At 35.5% G+C, this 21,598-nt stretch overlaps 2 protein-coding genes and 1 non-coding gene across 3 annotated transcripts; all 3 read left to right on the top strand.

The window, feature by feature from the left end:
• Positions 1 to 6,212: 6,212 nt before the first annotated feature.
• On the top strand, positions 6,213 to 12,010 carry LOC103842075 (ABC transporter C family member 14). Its single transcript, XM_009118682.3, has 9 exons — positions 6,213 to 8,758; positions 8,849 to 8,935; positions 9,010 to 9,738; positions 9,888 to 10,052; positions 10,136 to 10,430; positions 10,690 to 11,210; positions 11,294 to 11,357; positions 11,433 to 11,672; positions 11,755 to 12,010. The coding sequence occupies exons 1-9, from the start codon at positions 6,347 to 6,349 to the stop codon at positions 11,853 to 11,855; spliced, it is 4,614 nt and encodes a 1,537-aa protein (XP_009116930.1). The 5' UTR covers positions 6,213 to 6,346; the 3' UTR covers positions 11,856 to 12,010.
• A 247-nt stretch (positions 12,011 to 12,257) lies between these two features.
• On the top strand, positions 12,258 to 16,320 carry LOC103842073 (RING-H2 finger protein ATL5). Its single transcript, XM_033278627.1, has one exon. The coding sequence runs from the start codon at positions 15,149 to 15,151 to the stop codon at positions 15,962 to 15,964; it is 816 nt and encodes a 271-aa protein (XP_033134518.1). The 5' UTR covers positions 12,258 to 15,148; the 3' UTR covers positions 15,965 to 16,320.
• A 4,275-nt stretch (positions 16,321 to 20,595) lies between these two features.
• On the top strand, positions 20,596 to 20,724 carry LOC117128768. Its single transcript, XR_004452158.1, has one exon. It is a non-coding gene; the product is annotated as a small nucleolar RNA snoR83 (small nucleolar RNA).
• The last annotated feature ends 874 nt before the right edge of the window (positions 20,725 to 21,598 follow it).

The following is a 21,598-nucleotide window of genomic DNA, read 5'->3' as shown; positions in this document are numbered from 1 at the left end:
TTTTCTCGATTCAAAGAACATCTTTTTGCGATCATTTCTCTGTTTAATTCATTAAATACTCACTAAATATTTTAGATGTTAGAGAAACAAAATTAATTGACAAGATATTTTCTCTCCTAAAATCATGCATTTAAAACTTAATATTTATGGTGAGACTTGTCAACCAAAATTCTGGTGTAATCTATTCACGAGATGTTTTCCTTTAGCTTTATTAACAAGATATTCCAAAAATAATATTACCTTATAAGTATAAGATTTATTGAGAATTTATTAAAGAATATTCTACTTATTAGCTTATCATGCAAGCTAAATCAATGAGAAACGTCTACCAATTTACTATAAATAAGACATTCACAGTAGAAGAAACGAAATAATTGAACTTTGTATTCTGAACTTTTAATGTTAATAATGTTCTGAACTTTTTTTTCTTTTTATTTTAGAACATTAAGCTTTTATATTTCATGAGAGCTGATTTTTCTTTTGGTTTATATGCAGATACCCTATTATGACGATTTCTCCACTGAAGCTATATATGATTTGATTGTACACCTCTTTGATATATCATTTCGATAACATCTTTGTTCCTCAATCTGGTAAAAAAAATTTACTCAATTTGATAACATCTCTCAGCTAAATCATTTCAATAGCATCTTTTTGTGCTGCGAAAATTTTTCTTTTTTTGATTTGTAGATTTATATTATTGTTTAGAATTATAAGCTTATATATACACATATTTGTTTTTTGGTTTGCTGATTGTGATTTTGTTTTATATTTTTTCAGAGATGATTTGAGAGAAGTGATCATATTTCAGACCTCTAAGAGTTCACCATTCCGATCCTGCAAAAGATGTACACTTAGAATGGTATTTTCTCTATTGTACATCAAAATTGGATAATCAATTATATTTTTAAAATATCTATAGTAGGATGGTATTTTCTTTACTGAAATAATATCTTATTTCCTAATCTCATGCTTTAATATTTAAACTTTAAGGATAAGATTTGTTAATTAAATCATTAGTGTAAACTACTCCCGAGATATTCTCTTTTTTATATTTAAAATGTAATTTTAGTAACAATATATTCCATAAATAATCCTAACTTATAGGTAGATACATTTTTAAAATTAATTTGAGAACATTCTATTACATAGCTTATTGTGAAAGCTAAATATTTTAGTAAAGTCTAGCATTTTACTTATCTTTTGTGTTTTCTCGATTCAAATAACATCTTTTTGAGATCATTTCTCTGTTTAATTAATTAAATACTCACTAAATATTTTAGATGTCAGAGAAACGAAATTAATTGACAAGATATTTTCTCTCCTAAAATCATGCATTTAAAACTTAATATTTATGGTGAGACTTGTCAACCAAAATTCTGGTGCAATCTATTCACGAGATGATCTCATTTAGCTTTATTAACAAGATATTCCAAAAATAATATTATCTTATAAGTATAAGATTTATTGAGAATTTATTAAAGAATATTCTACTTCTTAGCTTATCATGTTTTTATCAAAAGAAAACGTCAGTAGATCAAATTAATTTTTACATGTTCTTTCAGGCTTGAGTTTATCAGAAGATCAAATTAAGAGTTTATCTTTGGCGGAGATTGAATCAATCATGCGTTTGAACGGAAGCTCATTTACATTGTTTAAGTTTTGAAACGTGTTATCAATAGTATACTCTTCTATTGGTTAAGATGTGGCTTTTGTTAGATTTTCTATTAATTAATTTTTTTTGTTTTACTTTTGTGGAATTCGCGATATTGTAATGTTGTAAATCAATAATAAAGACATTTTTCTCACTATTAATAGGTGAGAGAGAGAGGGAGGGAGAGAGAGGGAGGGAGGGAGAGGGAGGGACGGAGAGAGAGAGAGAGGGAGAGGGAGGGAGGGAGGAGGAGGAGAGGGGAGAGAGAGTGGAGAGAGGGAGAGAGAGGGAGAGAGAGAGGGAGGGAGGGGGGGAGAGAGATTAGTGTTTACGGTATATCCAAAAGTTTTGAGTTTATTGTTTATGATTTATCCGGTAAAGCCAAAGGGTTAGAGTATACTCAAGGGTTTAAGGTTTACCAAGAGTTCTTAAACATCTATCTTATTAAAACTCAAGTACAAAATTGGAGTGTTTGGAGACTTGAATAGGACTTTTAAAAATTTGGAGTGTTTGGAAACATGGATTGCAGTCTTTTAAAAAAAAATATTTTTGTTTGAAAACAAAGATAGTAGTATTAAGAAAAAATGTAATGGGCTTATGTTTTTTAAAAAAATTGAAAGTTATCTAGGCCACTTTTAAAATATACCAAAATGGGTCAATCTAATTCCCTAAAATTTTTTTTTTTCAAAACTAACCATAAAACAAAATTTAAACTTTGTATACATATTTCAAATCAAAATAATAATTCAAATTTGATTTATATCAAAAATTGATTCAAAAATATACATATATTCAAAAATGGATTTTTACTAAACTATTTTTCAATAACCATTATAAAAAAATATTGTCAATATATATAAGAAAAATATAATACAAAGCCCAATTTGAAATACCAACTCAAATTATGGTTTTCATATTTCATATTAAGTTTTAAAAATATAATATATGTAATTATTTATATGATGGTATGTATAAAATACTATTAATTATATGATTACTTATATGATGGTACATATAAAATACGATTGATTATATGATGATAAATATGATATATAATAATGACTAGGGATGGGCTTTTGGATACCCATACGGGTTTAGTTCTGATCGGTTTGTATTTTGGGTTTTCGGGGTCAAAGATTTCAGCCTTATTAGAATGTTTCTAAATTTTGGTTTGAGTTCGATTTGGATCTTTGCGGGTTTGGTTTGGGTTTGGATAACTAATTTAAATTATTTTTAAAGTCTTAAATCATTATATATTTTAAATTTCTCAAAATGTATAAATAAAATAATATATTACGTATAAATTTGAATAACTTATGTCATAATACTTAAGCTTAACATATCAATTGGCTTGATTTAAAATTTTGGATACGAAATCAATAATTATTTTAAGTATTTTTGGTGATTTGAGTATACTTTAACTATTTCAGATATTTACTTTTGACTATCTATATATATTTTTAAGTATTTAAACCAATTTAAAAGTATCATTTTTGATGTTTTATATACGTTAAATCTAAAAATAATTAATATATATAAGTATATAAATCTATTTTTAGATAAATTCGGATACCCAAATACTTCGGTTCGGATCAGATTCGGTTCTCTAAATAACAAAATTTTGAATAATTAGAATATTTAATCAATTTATGTTTGGGTTTGGTACTATATCTTTGGATCGGTATCGGTTATGTTCCTCGAATTCATTTTTCCAAATCCTAATAATTACATGAAAAACAAATATCAACATATTTTTCAAAATATACACCCGCGCGCCTGCGCGGGTCAAAATCTAGTACAAATTATTTTGGAACGTTGCAATTATACGTACACACAATAAATACCTCTTGATACTGAAGTTACTTTGTTCCATCTCGTCCATGTAAAATATTGAGTACCAACATTTTTTTGTACCTGATGCTTTCTCCCAAGGGCGGTGGTATTATGATATAAAATTTGTTACTTATAAAACTATGTACTACTTAGTTAATAATTTGAATATGTTTATGTCCGCATAGGGTGCGGGCCGGCCACCTAGTTATGCTATTACAACGATGAGAAATATTACATACACGATTCTACAGCCGATAATTCTACCATCATATGAGAATGCATGTCTGACTGCATTGTTCCGAGCCGCCTTATGAGATCTATGTTCAATGATATGTCCTTGCACCATGTTGTAGACCTTTTATAATCATTTTTCTCCATGATAATAATTTGCGTTTTCTAGATTTGAACCCCAGACTTCATGGTGTAGAAGCATTAATGAACCCTTAATCAAACTACTATTCAAATATAGTTAAAATCATGTAAATTAATAAAATGTATTTTAAAGCATTATTTAATGATTATCTAATATAAACAACTTAACCAGTCCTAAAATAAGCTGTAAAGTTTTTAAAAACGAAACATAGCAGATAACGTCATATTTACATACAAACTTTTTAAACACCATATATTAAGAAAGTGGGAGAATCCAACATATACTAATTAATAACTTACTGCGAGTTTTCCTTCGTCGTACACAAAAATAATAATTTAATTTACATTTGGACATTATTATTTTAATATTTTAACTTAAAAAAATCATACACTATTATACATATTTTTGTAGTCTTATTTTTTTGTTTTGGTTTAACTATTTCAATATAATTTTATTTAAATTTTAATAGAGTTAATATTATATTTTATGAAAACAAAATTTTTTAACTATACTATATTTAATGATTACTTATTTTAAATATATCTCTTATCACCTAGTATATATATATATATATATATATAATTTGGATTTTTTGTTTGTTCTAGATTAAAATATGCTAAATTGAGAAAAATAAAATTTAATTAACCTAATGAACCGAAAAATAAAATTTTAAACATTTGACTATCAAAACAATATTTGGTTATTATTATTTTAGTTTTTATGCACACTTACAATTAATTTTGGTAAAATGTATATATTTATACAAAATATGATATATAAATTGATGTCAAAATTATACTCGTAAGTATATGTAGCTTATAGTAATATGAATTATTAGTTATTAATATATTTTATTTGTCTTGCCAGAAATAAATATTTATAGAAAATTTACACTAATGATGATATATGAATTAATAGCCATTACCATTTTTTTTTACAAAGTAATATAATTTTTTATTAAAAAATTGTATATATCATAATAAAATTAATGTCTGTCATATTTTTTTAAAGATATGTCATTTTTTTGTTGAAATTGAATATGATTATAAAAATAAATAAATTGAATGGAATGGTAACATATGCAAATTACTTCACAAATAATGTAAGAAATTGGGAGTCTATCTACAGGTTTGATTGGGCGAAAGTATTAGCTATCCGACTTGTTATTGTTCATATAAGAAAAGAGTAAAAGTATAGGAATAAACAAAAGAGATGTAACGATGACAATGATTAATGCCATATGTTAACTTTACACACGATGAAAAAGGCGGGTACAAGTGAAATCTCTGCAATAGTGTGAATCAATGGGAGCAATAATGCATGACCTAGACATTTTTAGTGGCAGTGTGATAATATACTTTTTGGTCGATTATGAGGACGTCAGGACTGAAACACGTGCGGAAAATATATTGTAGATCTCTACACAGTTGTTAAAGCGTTCGAAGTTTGTGTAGTTAATCAATTTTACTCTGCAAATAAATCAACGAGCATGTTCTCTTCTTTCAATTTTTTTTGTTCTTGTTGTAGAGGTCGAGAGCGTTGCACTATATATATACTTTTAAAAAATATATTAAACCTAATTATTCTCTTCTTGATTGTATATGCTAATTCACACAAACAAAAAGATAAGACAATAGAGCCGATGAGAATCTATGTGCGTTTCCAGGTGCACATGAAGCATAACTCCAAAGATAAGGCGTTTTACTACAAGACAGATGTGTGCTATTCTGATGAGGTCACGCATGACATACCATATTTATACGATTATATTGACAGAGAAACTTCACTCGAGCTTATATAGTAATATTTTAGGAAGTAGACTTCAAGCGGGTGATACATGTACGTATACTTATGTGTTTATCTTTTAACTTAAAAGTGTTGTGTGTTTTATTTAAACTCAGTCTTATGTGTTTATATTAGAGTCTTATGTGTTTATCGTACTCCTACTCTTACTGCTATTTTGTTATTTGATTTATCAGTTTTATAACCGATCATGATAATTAAAAAAATCACAAAAGAATGAAAGTAACGTCACATGGAAACGAATTCTAAAACAAAAAAAGGATACAAATTCTAAAACAGGGAGATATCCCTCCACTAAATCTTTGAAAGGGACTTCCATTTTCTGTCTCTCCACTCTGCTAAGTCCAAACTATAATCATCTTTTGATACCACTCAAAATTTCTAGCTCATCTCTTCACACACGTGTCTTTTGTCCATTAAAAAGTAGTACTATTAGTTTAGTTACTGACTAGTCCCATACACTTTTGTCTTCTTCCTCTTGTCAGTCGGCTACGTAGACCAAATCAGCATAAACCATACTATTAGCAGCCTTGCTTAATTAATTGTTTTCCAACGACTGATTAATCCTTAATACCGTCTGTAATTAACAAGGATAAGTGCTAATAGACTAAAAGAAAGTTACTAACAAACCAAACCAATCATATTAATACAGGGGAGTTTTCTTGGAGTTGGTGTCGGAAAAAATGTGGTGGCTTTCTTCTTCTTCATGGGTCTCCGGTCTCTCATGTTCATCGTCCGGATTCATAGAACCGTCCTCATCTCTTCCAACTCCAATCCAATGGCTGAGATTCATTCTACTATCTCCATGTCCACAGCGACTCCTCTCCTCCGCCGTCGATCTACTCTTCCTCATCATCCTAACCTTCTTCGCTCTCCACAAACTCTGCTCCTCTTCTACTACTACTACAGAAGCTGACATCAGGAAGCCTCTGATCGCAAGAAGAACCGTAACCAGAACAACCGGTTTGTTCAAAACGACAGTCGTAGCCACTATTCTCCTGTCGTTTTGCTCACTCGCGCTCTGCGTTTTGGCCTTCACCACACGTACCAACTTAAAACTCGTCGACGCTCTGTTTTGGCTAATCCACGCCGTTACTTACGCCGTCATCGCCGTTTTGGTTCTCCACCAGAAAAGATTCGCATCAACCAACCATCCGTTAACGTTACGAATCTACTGGGTCTCAAGTTTCATCGTCACCTCTCTTTTCGCCGTCTCCGGGATACTCCATCTCATCTCCGACGATCCCTCCGCCGCGAGTCTAAGATCCGACGACGTCGCGTCCTTCGTCTCCTTCCCCTTAACCGCCGTCCTGCTCATCGTATCCATCAGAGGCTCAACGGGAATAGTAACCACCACCAGCAACGTTGCGATCGCGGCGAAGTCAAACGACGTCGTTTTGGAGAAGTCATCAGAGAACGTGTCTCTATACGCATCGGCGTCGTTTCTATCGAAAACGTTCTGGATATGGATGAATCCGTTACTCAGCAAAGGCTACAAGTCTCCGTTGAACCTCGATCAAGTCCCGACTCTGTCTCCGGAGCACAGAGCCGAGAAGCTAGCGTCTCTCTTCGAATCCAAATGGCCCAAACCGCAGGAGAATTCGAGGAACCCCGTGAGAACCACTCTCCTCCGATGTTTCTGGAAAGAAGTGGCTCTCACGGCGGTTCTAGCCATCCTCCGCCTCAGCGTCATCTACGTCGGTCCCGTCCTCATCCAAAGCTTCGTCGACTTCACCTCCGGGAAAGGCTCCTCCCCGTCGGAAGGATACTACCTCGTCCTCATCCTCTTGGTCGCCAAGTTCGTCGAAGTCTTGTCCACTCACCAGTTCAACTTCAACTCGCAGAAGCTAGGGATGCTCATAAGATCGACTCTGATCACAGCTTTATACAAGAAAGGGTTGAAGCTAACCGGCTCGGCTCGTCAGAACCACGGCGTGGGGCAGATAGTGAACTACATGGCTGTGGACGCGCAGCAGCTCTCCGATATGATGCTTCAGCTGCACGCAATCTGGCTCATGCCTTTGCAAGTGGCGGTTGCTCTCGTGCTTCTCTACGGCGTCCTCGGACCTTCCGTGGTGACCACGGTTATCGGTTTAACGGGAATCTTCGTGTTCATTCTCATGGGGACGAGGAGGAACAACAGGTTTCAGTTCAGCTTGATGATGAACCGCGACTCGCGTATGAAAGCGACTAATGAGATGCTGAACTACATGAGAGTGATCAAGTTTCAAGCGTGGGAGGATCATTTCAACGAGAGGATCCTCAAGTTTAGAGAGATGGAGTTCGGGTGGCTGTCCAAGTTTCTTTACTCCATCTCCGGTAACATCATCGTGCTATGGAGCACGCCGGTTTTGATCTCGGCCCTCACTTTCACGACGGCGGTTTTCTTGGGAGTCAAGCTTGACGCGGGCACGGTTTTCACCACGACCACTATCTTCAAGATTCTTCAAGAACCGATCAGGACGTTTCCGCAGTCGATGATCGCTCTCTCGCAGGCGATGATCTCTCTCGGGAGACTCGACGCTTACATGACGAGCAGAGAGCTGTCTGGAGAGACTGTGGAGAGGGTTCAAGGCTGTGGTGAAGGGAATGTCGCCGTGGAGATCAAAGATGGGAGCTTCAGCTGGGATGACGATGATGACGAGCCTGCTATTGAGAACATAAACTTTGAGGTAAAGAAGGGAGAGCTCGCTGCTATTGTAGGGACCGTTGGATCGGGGAAGTCTTCGTTGCTAGCTTCGGTTCTTGGCGAAATGCATAAGATCTCAGGGAAGGTGCGGGTGTGTGGGAACACGGCTTACGTAGCGCAGACGTCGTGGATTCAGAATGGAACGGTGCAAGACAACATTTTGTTTGGTCTTCCTATGGATTCAAACAAGTACAATGAAGTTGTCAAGGTTTGTTGTTTGGACAAAGATTTGCAGATGATGGAGTTTGGAGACCAGACAGAGATTGGTGAACGTGGGATTAACCTTAGCGGTGGTCAGAAGCAGAGGATACAGCTTGCACGTGCGGTTTATCAGGAAGCTGATGTGTATTTACTCGATGATGTGTTTAGCGCCGTGGATGCTCATACCGGTTCGGACATATTCAAGGTAAGCCACCAAAGGTCACTGTCTGAATATTGAACTTAAATCAAAAGCAATAAACCTGATTATTATATCTTTGTGGTGATGTGTCTGCAGAAATGTGTAAGAGGAGCATTGAAAGGAAAGACTGTATTGCTAGTAACCCATCAAGTAGACTTCCTTCACAACGTTGATTGCATCTTGGTACGGTTCGATAGAAACTTTGTTTGGTTTTGTGATGTAAGAGTTTTGCCAATTGAGTGGTTGCATTTTCACAGGTTATGAGAGATGGAATGATAGTGCAATCAGGAAAATACGATGAGCTAGTGAGCAACGGTTTAGATTTTGGGGCTTTGGTAGCGGCGCACGAGACATCAATGGAGCTAGTTGAAGCTGGCTCAGCAAATGTGCCAACGACATCACCAATAACACAAAGATCAATTTCAATAGAGTCTCCTCGTCAACCACCAACACCGAAATCTCCAAAAATACATAGAACTACTTCACTGGAGTCTCCAAGAATACAGAGGACTACTTCAATGGAGTCTCCTCGTTTAGGAGAGCTAAACGATGAACACATCAAGTCATTCCTCGGCTCCAACATCCCAGAAGATGGATCAAGACTGATCAAAGACGAAGAAAGAGAAGTGGGACAAGTGAGCTTTCAAGTATACAAACTATACTCAACTGAAGCTTACGGCTGGTGGGGTATGATACTTGTTCTCTTCTTCTCTCTGGCTTGGCAAGGCTCTATAATGGCTAGCGATTATTGGCTTGCCTACGAAACATCAGCGAAAAACGCCGTCTCATTCGACCCTTCAGTCTTCATCCGCGTCTACCTCATTATTGCTGCTCTATCCATTGTTCTTGTCTGCCTCAGGGCATTTTACATCACTCACTTGGGTCTCAAGACTGCTCAGATCTTCTTCAAACAGATTCTCAACAGTCTTGTGCACGCACCAATGTCGTTTTTCGACACCACGCCATCGGGAAGAATTCTCAGTCGGGTGAGAGACAAAATTTGTTGTTGTTGTGAACAAACACGAATTAACCACAAAATTTAAAGACAAACTCCGCCCAAATATATCTTTTACTAGTACACTGAGATTTAAGTCAGTTGCAGAATTAAATGTTATTAGTATATGTTGTTTTGCAGGCATCTACTGATCAGACCAATGTGGATATCTTCATCCCCTTTATGATAGGACTAGTGGCTGCAATGTATACTACTCTTCTCAGCATCTTCATAGTAACCTGCCAATACGCTTGGCCAACTGTTTTCTTCGTGATTCCTCTGGCATGGCTCAACATTTGGTACCGGGTAAGTGTAGCCAAAGAGATTATACTATTTGCTTATGATTGCTTTGTTGAAACATCTCATTGGTATTTTTTTGGATCCAACAGGGATATTACCTTGCATCATCTAGGGAACTAACTCGCCTTGACTCGATCACCAAGGCACCAGTGATCCACCATTTCTCAGAGAGCATAGCCGGAGTGATGACGATCCGTTCTTTCAAGAAAGAGTCTATTTTTAGGCAAGAGAACGTGAAGAGAGTCAACGCTAATCTCAGGATGGACTTCCACAACAATGGTTCAAACGAATGGCTGGGGTTTCGTCTAGAGCTGATCGGGAGCTGGGTGCTCTGTATCTCGGCTCTGTTCATGGTCATGTTACCAAGCAACATTATCAAACCAGGTAACGTTAAGACTTACTAAGCAATAGAGGTGGGAATTTGAGTATAGGGACGTGTGTGGATCGACTGATTTAAAAAAAAATTGTAGGGCGGATGTGGATTAAGTTTATTTTTTTGCGGAGATGGATACGGGTCAGCCTAATTTAGACTGCGGATACCCGTCAACTCGCAAATTTTAAGAAAAATAATAGTTTAAGTTCAAATAGTAAAATGTTTGTTTTTCGTTATGATGATTGTTTTTTTTTTTTCGGCTCAATGCAGAGAACGTTGGGCTATCACTTTCTTACGGTCTCTCACTGAACTCGGTTCTGTTTTGGGCAATCTATCTAAGCTGTTTCGTTGAGAACAAGATGGTTTCTGTTGAGAGAATCAAACAGTTCACTGATATTCCCTCGGAAGCGACATGGGAGATCAAAGAGAACCGTCCACCACCAACTTGGCCTTACAAAGGTAACATACGCCTTGAAGATGTCAAGGTACGGTACAGACCAAACACACCTCTTGTCCTCAAGGGACTTACAATAGACATCAAAGGAGGAGAGAAAGTTGGTGTGGTTGGTAGAACAGGAAGTGGTAAATCAACTTTGATTCAGGTCTTGTTCAGACTTGTGGAACCTTCTGGTGGGAAGATAATCATCGACGGAATCGATATCTGCACTTTGGGACTTCATGATCTTAGGTCAAGATTCGGTATCATCCCTCAAGAACCTGTTCTCTTCGAAGGAACCGTGAGGAGTAACATTGATCCTACAGAGAAATACTCTGATGAAGAAATCTGGAAGGTTAGAGGGATTAAAAGACCAAACCTTTTTTAAAAGTTCTTGATCCAGAATCATTGTATGAAATGCTCAGTTTTTGTTTACAGAGTCTCGAGCGTTGTCAACTTAAGGAGGTTGTTTCATCCAAGCCCGGGAAGCTTGATTCCCTCGGTGAGTGAAAAGCTGTAAACAATGTATAGATTTCTCCTGAGATTATAGTTTAAAGTGGTGAACGTTGTTGGACAGTGGCGGATAGTGGTGAGAATTGGAGTGTTGGTCAGAGACAGTTACTCTGTTTGGGAAGGGTTATGCTGAAACGGTGTCGGATTCTGTTTTTGGATGAAGCAACTGCGTCCGTTGATTCGCAGACTGATGCTATGATCCAGAAGATCATCAGGGAAGATTTCTCGTCTTGTACCATCATCAGCATTGCTCATAGGATTCCAACGGTTATGGACTGTGATCGCGTTCTTGTTATAGACGCAGGTAAGAGCTACAACACAAATAGAACACTACTGACTTTTGTTTTATTTTGGTGGACTAATGGATTTTTTTTTAATAATTGCAGGAAAAGCGAAAGAGTATGATAGTCCGGTTCGTTTGCTGGAGAGACGGTCATTGTTTGCTGCATTGGTTCAAGAGTATGCTCTCCGGTCTGCCGGAATATGAAACTATTAAGCCTTTTGTCAAAAAAAAATGCTTCTACATTTCTTTGTGTTAGCTAATATCAAGATGAAAAGACGTGTTGTCTTTGTATTTTGATTCAGAATCTCTGACGGTTTATGTTGATTTATCAATAAAACTTCTAATAATAACAAGTTTCATTGGGTCTCATTGGGTCAATGTTAGTATTTCGTTTTGTTTATGGCAGACAGAGATTCAGGTTTGAACTAAACGAATATTCTGACGAATTAACAAAGATGTTAACAAGATTCATTTGTCTTTTCAAAGTTTTTCTTTTAACTTTTCTTCTGCACATTATCCAGTTTTGGATTTAGATCAAATATCCTTTATAATTTATCTTTTGGGTTTTCTCTTTCGGTACATTTGATTTTCCACATATAAAAGAATTATATTTCCTTCTACCACACGGCATGTTCGTTAGGTTACGGGTTTAAACTTGATCATTGCCGTTTAATGCAACTTTTTTTGATCATTGCCGTTTAATGCAACTTTTTTCTTTCTTTACTCCAGCTTATAACTAAAAAATGTATTGATAAAAAAAAGTACGGAAACAAATAACTTGTAACTTATCCCTAGTAAGACTTTCAAAAAACTTATCCCTATTAACACTTTCAAAAAACTTATCCCTAGTAACCCTCTTTCAATTAAAAAAAAACTTGTCCTAGTATAAAAATTACATCTTTTAAAAAGGTATGAAAACTTTATAAAGTTAAATATAAATAATATTCGGGTTGGGACTGTGAAGAGAAAATATGTTCTTTCATATTCGCTCTTTTTTCATATTCACTCTTGGTATTGCATTGTCTCTCGTTTTGGTTTAATCATAAGCGTTTATTGTTTTTTTTTTTTTCATTTTTGTTAATTGTTCTCATATTTTAACAAATAAATAAAGTTGAAAGGAAAGAAATAAATAAAGTTGAAAGTTGAAAAACAAGTAAAGCAATTCGAAAAAGGGAGATGAATGAGCTGGCCACTACTTCTCGGAATGTAACTTCACTGGCTGTTACATCATTTATTTACAACTTTCACACGGTTTGATACTTTGGTTGATTGTAAAATATCAAACCTTCTTAAAGTTGAACGTTTAGCACTTTACTTAAATAAAAAAGCTACCATGCATGCAGACATATAGAACACGATTAATCGACCTACACGCTAAACACTGTTCGAACACCTAATGTGCGCCTAGCAGAATTTAAACATTGTGAAATACTAACTCTTAATCGTTTTTTTTTTCCTTTTACTTATGAATTTTCATTATCACTTTTTCGACCTAGCTTTTTCAAATGTTTCTTTCTATTTTTTTCTCTTTTTCTTGACTATTAAGCAACCCGTCGACTTTAATATGATTTTAGTGGATAAATCTATTACATTTACTTTTATAAAAAGCTGATAACCTGTATTGCATATTGATATACAAATTGAATTTTAAGCTACTTTATGATATATAAATAACAGATGAGTAGCTTTCATCAGTCGTATAAAGTATGATATTTCATGTTAGCCTGCACGCTCACGGCACATGGGTTTGTATAGCCTTTAGAGTGTTCTCTCAAGTTGTAGAATGTTTTGACTAATGGTCCGACCTTATCCCATTCATAATATCGAATTTGCTTTTCGTTGTTCACTGATCAACAACTTTAAATAAAAACCATTTACCATGGAAGCAAGTCTTAATGTACAACCTTTTATAAATCAATAAGTTATAGATTTTACAACTCATACTATCGGTCCCGGCCGGCCCGGGACCAAAACAAGTTATATAGTCACTGATTCTTTAACTTTTGTCTGCGTTTGGGTATCATGTATGTTTCTAAAAAACAGAAATTATGCTGTACAAGATATTTATGTGTGTGTTTGATCGGAGTTTCTTCTGTTTTGATCTAAGATTAGTCCTAATATAGTAAGGAATCTTCTGTAAGAACATATATCCAATACTGTAACATTCTGTAATGAGAGTAAGGAATCTTCTAATCATTTAGAGCCGTTAATGGCCTTGGAAGTTCTTAGAAAGATCTAAGATTCTTAATTCAATTCTCGAGAATAATATTTTAGTAATACTTCTTGATAGTGCTCAAAATGGAGGAAAGTGGAAATGCGATCAAGAAAAAGAGAGAAGAAACTCTAATGTTATTTAAAGTAGAAACAAGAAACAATAGAAAGGTGAATGCATCTAAGGTCGTTAGCAAGGAAGGGCCATTTAAAATACTCTTAACGACAAAAATGTTAGTAGGTTTCTGATGTGTAAAACGGTCTTAAAGACATTTTTGAAAAAGACTTCCAAATAAGGTTGTATTTGACGGAATTTTTTTTTATTTTTCTAAGAAAACAAAATACTTATTTTTTTTTTATAAAAAGAGAGGAAAAAGAAAAAAGAAATAAAGAGCCGCCAGATTAGGACAGTCCCTCTCTTACCATTTAAGCAAAACTTTAAGAGACCACGCTTGAGAATGAGTCCCATGAGTCATGGAAAATCCAAAAGCAGTGTGTTACTAGATTCTAGGTTCATTTCGGTTTATTTAGTTATGGATTTTTCAGTTTCATTTCAATTGGATTGGACCATGCATTTTATTTTCCCTATTAGTGTCTCTACATCTACTTTTATAGTTTTGCTTTCAACATATACTGATGAATTTTACCAAAAAAAAACATATAATGATGAATGTAAATAATACAAAATTCACAAACTTTGACTTTTAACTCTGTTTCCAGCATATTTATTCACAAAAGGTTAAATAGCACTGAAGAAATGTTCAAGAAAATCTATCAAATGTGCACCATGTTTATCAATAAGTTTCTACACATTTGATCTATGATTAAATGCATGCTTCTCTGTGGGAAAAAAACATATACTCAAAACTAAAAAGTATTGTCAAGCAAATCATAAAGTAAATTATGGTCAAAAGACTTTCTCAAAACTATATTTGTTCAAAGCTGAAAGAGCTATTAGACAAAAAATGTATGTTCAACTCTATGAAAATCAACAACAAAAAGTCGCAAAAGCATTTTATCACTTTTAAATTCAATTTTATAAAGTTACTCGAAAATTGAAATCAAGAATAAATCCACCGAAAAAATAAAACAAACATATATAGTAATAATAGCAATAAAATAAGCGTAGCCAATAATTCATAGCTCGTCTATAAATAAAGAGATTCAAACCCACAGAATCAAGCACTCCCACTCTCCTCTTCTTCGATAACCCACTCAATTCATTCTCGCTCTAAAATATTTCGTGTTCCTTTCACTTACTTCACTCACTCTCTCTCTCTAGAACAATGGGCATCGTTGATGACAATAGCAAGACACTATGGGAAAACATGACCCATGGACCTTCTTCACGTTACGCACTTAACGGCAAGATCATGCTCGCTTCCGTGATCATCCTCTTCGTCGCCGTCATTCTTATCCTCTGTTTCCACAGCTACGCCAGATGGTTATTCCGTCGTCAAAACCGCCGTATTCGCCGCCGTATCAGTGCTCACCTCCGATCTCTGTCCGCCGCTCGAGACCCCACTCAATCCTCCTCCCTATCTCCTCTCGATCCGACGGTGCTCGAGAAAATCCCGATCTTCGTCTATTCCGCTAAAACCCATAAATCTCCGCCCGAGGATTGCTCCGTTTGCTTGTCGGAATTTGAAGAAGAAGACGAAGGACGTGTCCTTCCGAAATGTGGCCACGTGTTCCATGTTGATTGTATTGACACGTGGTTCCGGTCGAGATCTAGCTGTCCGCTTTGCAGAGCTCCGGTTCAACCCGAGGAGTCGGTTACTGAATCCGGTTTGAGGAATTCAGAACCGGTTGCTCCCGTGTTTCAATCGGTTAAGCCAATTGAGGATACCGAAGCTGGAAGCTCGTCTTCATCGGACGAATCAGAATCCTCGACGCCGTCTTCGTCCTCTGGTTCGCCGGTGAGGTTTCCGACGGAAGAGTGTGGGAGGGAACCGATTGATTTAGTCGGTATAGTTGTTGAGATACCCAGAGAATTTGACGCTTCTAACTCGGGTCTACCCGGAGATGACGGATTGAATAATCGGGGTTTATTGAGAGGCTATGGAGTATTTGATTATTCAAAAAGAATATTCGGATACTAAAGAATCCGACCCGGTAATCCGGGGAACCCAGAACCGTGTGGGCAAGAATTCGGAGTCTTCATGTAACCGACAGGTGTTACGGCGGGGGTGGAGACACGTGGCTTTTTAGTGTCCACGCGGCGATCAGTGCCAGATCCTTGGGACGTTTCCTTTACGAAGAGACGGCGTTTGAAAAAATGAACGAAAAAAAAGTAACGGAGCTATTCTGTAATGTAAAATACGTACGGTGTCGTTTAGGTAGAGAAGCAAAAGCTCACCCACCTAAACGATTCTCTTTGTTCTTTTGTAATCTCTTAAATGGTTTGTTACATAAATGTAACTAAAATAATTGAAACAAATCGACGGTTCTGAAAATATTATTTGTTTCTTATTCATTATCAACCAAAAGTTTTAATCGTAATTTTTTTTATTTGGTAAAATATTAAATATTATACAATTTTCAAATTTATTGTATCGATTTGTAAATCCTTTTTGTGTACCTTTTTTATTCAGTATTTCATTTACAGTTTTTAATTCAGATGTATTTTTCCATGCTATGAAAATGCATATACAGCGTACTCCATTCAAGTCATTGCTGAAGAATGAGGATTCTCATGTCCCCGCTTACGAACCCTAGTAATTAACTATGATAAATTAGTTGATTTTTATATATACCACGATTGTGGTATTAGGTTGAATGGAGTTTTGACACAGTGACACGTACACAAATCGACGTGGAGTCGAAGACTAAGTTGGGACCATCCGACCAACTCGCGTGCGGTGTGCATGGGCAACGAAAGTGGAAGCTGAGCTATTTCATATTTGTTTTTGTAATAAACACACTATAACGACGAATCACCTTTAAATTTTTAAAAGTCATTTCTCGCGCACATGTCTCCAATTTTCAGTTGTGGGGACAAATTACCAACTTTATTATAAGGAATATTGATATAACATGTCGACCAAGATCTTTTTGGTGGAACGTATTTGACTACTTTTTTTCTATAGCCCAAACTATTGTTTGAAAGAAAAAAGGGAAAACATCATTCACATTAGATCATCATTATCGGCATCCTCAATAACGTATCTTAACAATAATAACCCAAAATTTAAATCAAAAATAGGAGAAAAGGAAAGAAACGTATGTTAATTAAGAATTTTTTGAGCATGTCCTTAGGGACACGTGGCAATAAAAAGACCGAAATCGAGTACCAATCGTCCATCACCGAATTCGATAATGGCGAAATTTTTGGCGAAATTTTTAATCCCCTACTCTCTGACGATGCCGATTCCTCCTCCTCTGCATCATCATCGACGATCCGTCTCGGCCATGGAAACCAGGAGCACGACATCATCAAAGCGTGTTTCCTCTTCGGATTGGGCGCCGAGATCGCCAGCGATACGACGGTGGCGAGCATGCGTAAGAACTCTATGGAAGGGATCGCGACGAGAGCCAGGTATGTAGCATTCCGGATCTTCACGGACGCCGTGGCGAAGAAGAACGGCGGAGATCCGAACGTATCATCTTAAATATCTCCACTTTGTTGAATGGTCCTACCAATAATCTTAATTTTAGCTATTGTCCTTAACTATGTATCTTAAGTTAACAATATTAATAAACTAAGGTAAGGACACAAAAATTGGTCCTTCCAATGTGGATGCTCTTAGTTGTCTCAAACAGGTACGTAACAATTACCTAATTTCAGGACTGGAGCCTAGTGATGCTGTTTGAGTTCGGTATGTAAAGATTGGATTCTAATATATTTGAAAATATAAAGAAAAAATAACAAATGTTGGAAAACAAGATTGTAGTAGATCAACAGTAAGTTCCAGTTATTATTAGTACTTATTTTTACAGTCGGGCAATAAGTCCTTGACACATATTTAAAGAGAACAAAGTCAAAGCGTCGACTGCATTAATCGTCCAACAGAACGCTGGTGCAGTATCCTTCTTGTACGTTGACCAACCAAATATATCAACATGGTCTATTCAACATATGACAAAAATAAAGTGTTAAAACATTTCTATTGATTGGTTATGTCATATAGGTAGCACTTAAATTCTGTTATGTTCTATACTAATTATACAAGGGGGAAACTTGGTTGCACGATTAAATTAGTGGACTCTTGTGATTTTCAGAGCTACAATAAAATATATTCTAGATATTCAATATATAAATATATCCTGCAATCAATCTATGGTTAATGACTATATATAGAGCATTAGGGTCGTAAACTTTTGTTTATTGGGATAATTAAGATAGCAGATCGTTGGTTGTACATTCAGTCTACACGCGTCGATACAGTGGCCACAAAATTACAAATGATCTCTGCTAAAGTAACTTCTATCACCAGGACTAAGTTTCTTATTGATATTAAATTTCTCATATTTTATATAGAAGCAGTCGCAAAACCCAAACAAAGATGCTCGTCATACAACTTATATAAAACTACATAAAAAATAATCAAATAGTAATGTGACCAAACAATTAATAAAATCGGTACAAAGAAACAAAAGAACATTTCGAAGGACAAGTTTTCAAAAAAAAAAAAAAATTCTTAACGCGATCTCAGATATAATGCATGCAAGATCATTGCAATCATAACGTGATCATCATGATCAGTATTTGGGAGTGGTGAGAGCAGGTTTGTAACCGGTGAAGTAGAAAGGTCCGACGCTAAAGATCTTTAAGTTCTTGTCGGAGTGGTAACGGTATCCGTACATTGACAATGGAACTCCAGCGATACCTTTGTTGACATTGGTCGGGTTGTTGCATGTCCCGACAGGAGATGTGTAGAGCTTCACACGACAGTGAAGTAGGTCCTTAATGTTTGTCAACGCCACGTGGAAGTATCCCTTAGAGTCAGTTGGGTCGCTGTAGATCACAACATCCTTCTTGTCTTTCCCGTATGATCCTGGCTCAGAGCACATAATCTTTGCCTTTGCTCCTATATGAATTTAATTAACCGAGTTTTCTGATTATTAATTTTGTTGTGATCATACATCTATGGTCAATTCTTTTAAATAGTATTTTTTAAGTTTTTGTCACCAAAATAGAAAATAACCAAAATAGTCTATTTTTATTTTGAAAAATTTAATTTTTTTTTTAAATTTAAAACTTCATCCTCAAAATTTCATCATTAACTCTAAACCTAAAATCTATAATAGCTAACCCTAAAGTACAAATGTATACTTACTATTTAATAAAATTTTTTTTTTGTCATTTTCTTCTTTAATAGCTATTTTTGTAAAAATAACGAAAAATGTCATATGGAATTTCTCTATATTTAATTAGGAAAGTTTAAGAATGTATTTACACCTTGAATTGGGTAAATTTGGTAACCGTTTTTGTAGAGGATGATGCCATCAACCACGGGCGAAGCCAGGCCTTGTACTATGGAGGCATGTGCACCCATAATCATTATGTATAATAAAAATTTCGTAATGGAAAACGTAAAGAATAAGCTAGTTCAGGTGGAAAACATTAGTTGTGCACCCACAATAACTTGGATTCGAGTTCTTTTGATTTGTCTTTTCTGTTTTATTATTAAAAAGTACACCCGATAGAATTATTGGCTAGATTCGCCCCTGCCAGGATGTGTGGAGGGTAAGTTTGTATGTGGGTGGTGTGTAAACCGGAGGTGAGTGAGGTTGTTTGTAAGCCGGTGGAGTGTAAACCGGAGATGGGAGTGTAGGATTGTAGGTTGGTGGGGAGTAAAGCGTGGGTTTCTGTACCGGTGGCGGTGAGTGGTGAACCGGAGGAGAAGAGGGAGAGTAGTAATCAGCGGTGGTTATGGTGGTGGCCAAAGAGAGGAGAAGGTAAATGGCTACGGATACACGAAGTTGCGTCCCTGAAATGTTGGAGGCCACCCCACGTGTTATCGCCATTGAAAAATGTGTTGCCTGTTTTCAGGTCCGGCCCGCTGCGGAAGCAGTTTAAGCGGCCGTTTGGGACCAAGCATCTCTCCAATTTTTTCTTCATGTACTGTTCATTAATTTTTTTTTTCTTTTTTTTTATACACAGCTGAAACCAGTTTTGAGTGGACCCATAGCATATATGAACCTGCGCTGCCTGTTTTTATGCCTTACTGGTTCTCCTCCTTTTGTGTTCGAAGTGGGATGAGGAAAATGAGTTCATCAATGAGGGTTTTATAAGAAAACATTGATGAGTACTGAAGAATTTGAAAATGTTATCATCCAAGGCGAATAATCGAAAATCATGTTTCAGACTCATAATAGTGTGATGCACGATCAAAAACATGTACAAAGAACATAAGGTAAACCTGCAGCAAGGCCCATCATAGCATGCTTACACACACGTTTATTGGGCTTAAATAATCATTAATGTGTAGTTATTTATCCAACGATACTAGGTGGCAACTAAAGCTAAAGGCCTAATAAAGTTAACCCAAAACATTGAAAACTGGAAACCCTAGTAAATTAAAGAGAAACAGTATATATTTGTCGCAGTCTGAATCTCAAGCCGTAGAAGAGATCAACTCATCGTTATTTTAAAAGATATTCGATTTTGCGTTCTTGATTTATATCTCAGTCCCTGTGTTCTTTTTTGTTCGCTCATATGCTTTGGCTAGTTTGATTTATGGTTTTTAATTGTTAGTTTTTAGAAAATAGAGATTGAAAGGCCTTCATAATCCCAGCTAAGTTGATGAGGTACTTATCTGATTCATGGGAGGCCGAAACCAATGTTGCAAGTTTCGCTGATAATACCTTCTTCTTTTTAACCCCAGAAGGTGTTTTATTAGTAACTTCGCTTACATTTCTTCATTCTACCTTCAATCTCAATTTTAAGATTCAACTGTATGAAACTCTTTTACCCAGTTCGAACTACACCAGATTTAGCTTTGTAATTGATTTGATTTTACTAGTTAATTTTCGTTTTATTTTGGTGATGTTACTGATCGTATTATGATCTTTTTACATGTTAATATAATGTAACAAGCCCCAGAGAAAACTAAATTCTAAAATAACTATAGTTATCTTATTGTCTTTGTTGTAGTTATATTTATCGATGCACTTAACTTTATTTAAATCTGAAGTTCAGGATTAAAGAGTTTGGATCATATTAAACTATCTAAAACACTTAGAAAGATAAATGATGTTGCCTTATTCCTTTGATTGTAACATAGCTTTTTAATTGTTTATTAAGCTGGCATGGATCAATTTTAATGAGCTCACATGATGTTGTTATACCATGGTCACATATTAAAAGGAACTACATATGACAACAAAGCAACGTTGAACTATAATAACTAAACATTTATTATGTATTAACTTTTACATGAAAGGACGTAATAGTTACCTCTTTTTTTGTGCGAACCATACTTGAATTATAACTTAAAACAGATTATTTTTTCTCATCCATCAAAGGAGTTACTACTTACTAGCATTGCATATTGACGATCAAAGATAAACCAAGACCCCTTACAGAACACTTGTGTACTACTTTTAAACAATTAGAAATAAGTGTAAAGCAAAACTGAGATTGATAAACTATTGACTTGGTATTAACGTGAGCAAAGGCTCTTCTTAAATACAACATAGCGATGCTTTGATACGCAAACTATTTGGACTTATCTCTAATATATTACATGTAGATAAACACAACTTTGAAGTTAATCCATAACGTAGGGATT

Source organism: Brassica rapa, chromosome A09 (genome assembly GCF_000309985.2).
Source record: "Brassica rapa cultivar Chiifu-401-42 chromosome A09, CAAS_Brap_v3.01, whole genome shotgun sequence".
Classification (NCBI taxonomy): Eukaryota; Viridiplantae; Streptophyta; class Magnoliopsida; order Brassicales; family Brassicaceae; genus Brassica; species Brassica rapa.
The sequence above is the reverse complement of the archived record's forward strand: the minus strand, read 5'-3'. Positions and strand labels throughout refer to the sequence as shown.